Genomic DNA, 4,241 nt, shown 5'->3' with positions numbered 1-4,241 from the left:
TCAAACTCTCAAAAATGAATGGAATGAATATACAGAGACATAGAAGGATATAGTAGACCTGAAAAGCACCATGAACCAATTCAGTGTAAGATTTATACAATTTTCACACAACAGTAGTAAACAAATTCTATTGAAGTTCCCATATACTATGAACTAGGAGACACTGGAACATATCCAGGGACATAAAACAGGGCACAAAAATTTCATGGTCTATAAGGCCATCATGGACATGAGCCGTGTGCAGCCCATCAAGCTTGCCAGGGTCACCAAGGTTTTGGGCAGGACCAGTTCTCAGGGACAGTGCACGCAGGTGCACATAGAATTCATGGACAACACAAGCTGCTCCATCATCCAAAACATGAAAGGTGTCGTGCGCGAGGGCGGCGTGCTCACCCTGTTTGAGTCAGAGCGAGAGGCTCGGAGGCTATGCTGAACTTGTGACTGGTTGCTGGATGTCTGGGTTGACGCCTTGGCCCACTAGGATGATCTGCTATTAATAAAGAGTTTGTATCGTATGTTAAAAAAAAAAAAAAAGAAAAAAGAAAAGAAAGCCCAGAGATAAACCCACACTCCTATGGACACCTTATCTTCGACAAAGGAGGCAAGAATATACAATGGACTAAAGACAATCTCTTTAACAAGTGGTGCTGGGAAAACTGGTCAACCACTTATAAAAGAATGAAACTAGAACACTTTCTAACACCATACACAAAAATAAATTCAAAATGGATTAAAGATCTAAACGTAAGACCAGAAACTATAAAACTCCTAGAGGATAACATAGGCAAAACACTCTCCAACATACATCACAGCAGGATCCTCTATGACCCACCTCCCAGAATATCAGAAATAAAAGCAAAAATAAGCAAATGGGACCTATTTAAAATTAAAAGCTTCTGCACAACAAAGGAAACCAGAAGCAAGATGAAAAGACAGCCTTCAGAATGGGAGAAAATAATAGCAAATGAAGCAACTGACAAATAACTAATCTCAAAAATATACAAGCAACTTATGCAGCTCAATTCCAGAAAAATAAATGACCCAATCAAAAAATGGGGCAAAGAACTAAATAGACATTTCTCCAAAGAAGACATACGGATGGCTAACAAACATATGAAAACATGCTCAACATCACTCATTATCAGAGAAATGCAAATCAAGACCACAGTGAGGTACCATTTCAGGCCAATCAGAATGACTGCGATCCAAAAGTCTGCAAGCAATAAATGCTGGAGAGGGTGTGGAGAAAAGGGAACCTTCTTACACTGTTGGTGGGAATGCAAACTAGTACAGCCACTATGGAGAAGAGTGTGGAGATTCCTTAAAAAACTGGAAATAGAACTACCTTATGACCCAGCAATCCCACTGCTGGGCATACACACTGAGGAGACCAGAATTGAAAGAGACACATGTACCCCAATGTTCATCGCAGCACTGTTTATAATGGCCAGGACATGGAAGCAACCTAGATGTCCATCAGCAGACGAATGGATAAGAAAGCTGTGGTATATACACACAATGGAGTATTACTCAGCCATTAAAAAGAATACATTTGAATCAGTTCTAATGAGGTGGATGAAACTGGAGCTGATTATACAGAGTGAAGTAAGCCAGAAAGAAAAAAACCAATACAGTATACTAATACATATGTATGGAATTTAGAAAGATGATAATGATAACCCTGTATGCGAGACAGCAAAAGAGACACAGATGTATAGGACAGACTTTTGGACTCTGTGGGAGAGGGAGAGGGTAGGATGATTTGGGAGAATGGCATTGAAACATGTATACTATCATGTAAGAAATGAATCGCCAGTCTAGGTTTGATACAGGATACAGGATGCTTGGGGCTGGTGCACTGGGATGACCCAGAGAGATGATATGAGGAGGGAGGTGGGAGGGGGGTTCAGGATTGGGAACACATGTACACCCATGGCGGATTCATGTCAATGTATGGCAAAACCAATACAGTATTGTAAAGTAAAATAAAAAAATTAAAACTAAAAATTGAAAAAAAAAGTATTGAAATCATACCAAGTCTCTTCTCTATCACTGTGGAACTATGTTAGAAATCAATATCAAAAGATATTTTAAAATAACCCATATATTTTTAAGTGCTATATGATATTTACCAAGAGAGATCTTTGATTTAGCCATTGAAAGCCTAAATAAAGCTAGAAGACTGCAAAAACACAGAGGGCGATTGCAGAGAAGAAAGCATTTATGTGAGAGATTAATATCAAAATGGGAAATTAACGTCAAATATATTTAAAAACCACATATATTTGGAAATTAAATGGACAGCGTTTGTATTTTATTAGTTTATTTTCAGAGGATAATTAGTCTAGAAAGTCGTAGAACTTTTCAAAATTTTAGAGTGACACATGAATGTAAAGTTTGTTATTTAGTTGTTACTAAACCAAGAAATGGGCTTTCCTGGTGGCTCAGTGGTAAAGAATCTGCCTGCCAATGCAGGAGATGTAGGTTTGATCCTTGGGTCTGGAAGATCCCCTTGAGAAGGAAATGGCAACCCATTCCACTGTTCTTTCCTGGGAAATCCCATGGCCAGAAGAGCTTTGCATGTATGTGTGTGTGCATGTAATAAAACTTACCTTCTGAATATCTGAATACCTCTTTGAGAATATGAAAAGGAAGTGATGCTTGGGAAAACAGTTGAAAACAAGTATGGTGAAACAAGTATTATGTAAACAGTTCTAACCCCAAAAATATAAAGTTAGTCAAAGATGTGATTGATCTCAAAGAAATATAAAATATTAGTGGAAATAAATGAAAAATTTAATATTACTATTCAAAAAGGATATAAATGAAAATGTTAATTGAAATTTATAGTTAATTCCCTCTCAGTTCAGTTCAGTTCAGTCACTCAGTTGTGTCCGACTTTTTGTGACCCTATGGACTGCAGCACACCATCTTCCCTGTACATCACCAACTCCCGGAGCTTACTGAAACTCATGTCCATCGAGTTGGTGATGCTATCCAACCATCTCATCCTCTGTAATCCCCTTCTCCTCCCACCTTTGGTCTTGCCCAGCATCAGTCATCATTTGCATTGATTTTGGAGATCAAGAAAATAATATCTCTCACTGTTTCCATTGTTTCCCTAACTATTTGCCCTGAAGTGATGGGACTGGATGCCATGATCCGTGATTATATGGTGGAAGTGACAAATAGATTCAAGGGATTAGATCTGATAGGCATAGTGCCTAAGAACTATGGATGGAGGTTCATTGCATTGTACAGGAGGCAAGGATAAAGACCATCTCCGATTCCCTCTCAGGAGCATATACATAATGCAAACTATATAGTGTAAGTCCCAGTTTTAATTCCAATCCCAGAGAAGGGCAATGCCAAAGAATGTTCAATCTACCTCACAGTTGCACTTATTTCACATGCTATCAAAGTAATGCTTAAAATTCTCCAAGCCAGGCTTCAATGGTATGTAAACCGAGAACTTCCAGATGTTCAAGATGAATTTAGAAAAAGCAGAGGAACCAAAGATTAAATTGCCAACATCCGTTGGCTCATAGAAAAAGCAACGGAAATCCAGAAAACATTACTTCTGCATGACTTTGCTAAAGCCTTTGAATGTGTGGATCACAACAAACTGTGGAAAATTCTTAAAGTGATGGGAACACCAGACCACCTTACCTGCCTCCAGAGAAATCTGTGTGCAAGTCAAGAAGCAACAGTTAGACATGGAACAACAGACTGGTTCCAAATCAGGAAAGGAGCACTTCAAGATTGTGTATTATCTCCCTGCTTTTTTAATTTATAAGCAGAATACATCATGTGGAAATGCCAAACTGGATGAAGCACGAGCTGGGATTAAGATTTCTGGGAGAAATATCAATAACCTCAAATATGGAGATGACACCAACCTAATGGCAGAAAGCAAGAGAAACTAAAGAGCCTCTTGATGAAGGTGAAAGAGGAGAGTGACAAAGCTGGCTTAAAACTCAACATTCAAAAATGAAGACCTTGGCATCTGGTACCATCACGTCATGGCAAATAGATGGGGGAAACAATGGAAACAGTGACAGACTTTATTTTTATTTTCTTGGGTTCCAAAATCACTACAGATATTGATTGCAACCACGAAATTAAAACACTTGCTCCTTGGAAGGAAAACTATGACAAACCTAGACAGCATATTAAAAAGTAGAGACATTACTTTGCCACAAAGGTCCGTATAGTCAAAGCTAGGGCTTTTCTAGTAGGCA

The 4,241-nt window shown here is 38.6% G+C and overlaps 1 protein-coding gene across 1 annotated transcript; it reads left to right on the top strand.

The window, feature by feature from the left end:
- The first annotated feature begins 217 nt into the window (after positions 1-217).
- Positions 218-488, top strand: LOC114109129 (small ribosomal subunit protein eS28-like). The gene has a single exon (XM_042234981.2). It carries the CDS (start codon positions 224-226, stop codon positions 431-433), a length of 210 nt encoding a protein of 69 aa, XP_042090915.1. The 5' UTR covers positions 218-223; the 3' UTR covers positions 434-488.
- Positions 489-4,241: the final 3,753 nt, after the last annotated feature.

Source organism: Ovis aries, chromosome 18 (genome assembly GCF_016772045.2).
Source record: "Ovis aries strain OAR_USU_Benz2616 breed Rambouillet chromosome 18, ARS-UI_Ramb_v3.0, whole genome shotgun sequence".
Lineage (NCBI taxonomy): Eukaryota > Metazoa > Chordata > Mammalia > Artiodactyla > Bovidae > Ovis > Ovis aries.
Note: the sequence above shows the minus strand (reverse complement) of the source record. Positions and strands in the feature narration are given on the sequence as shown.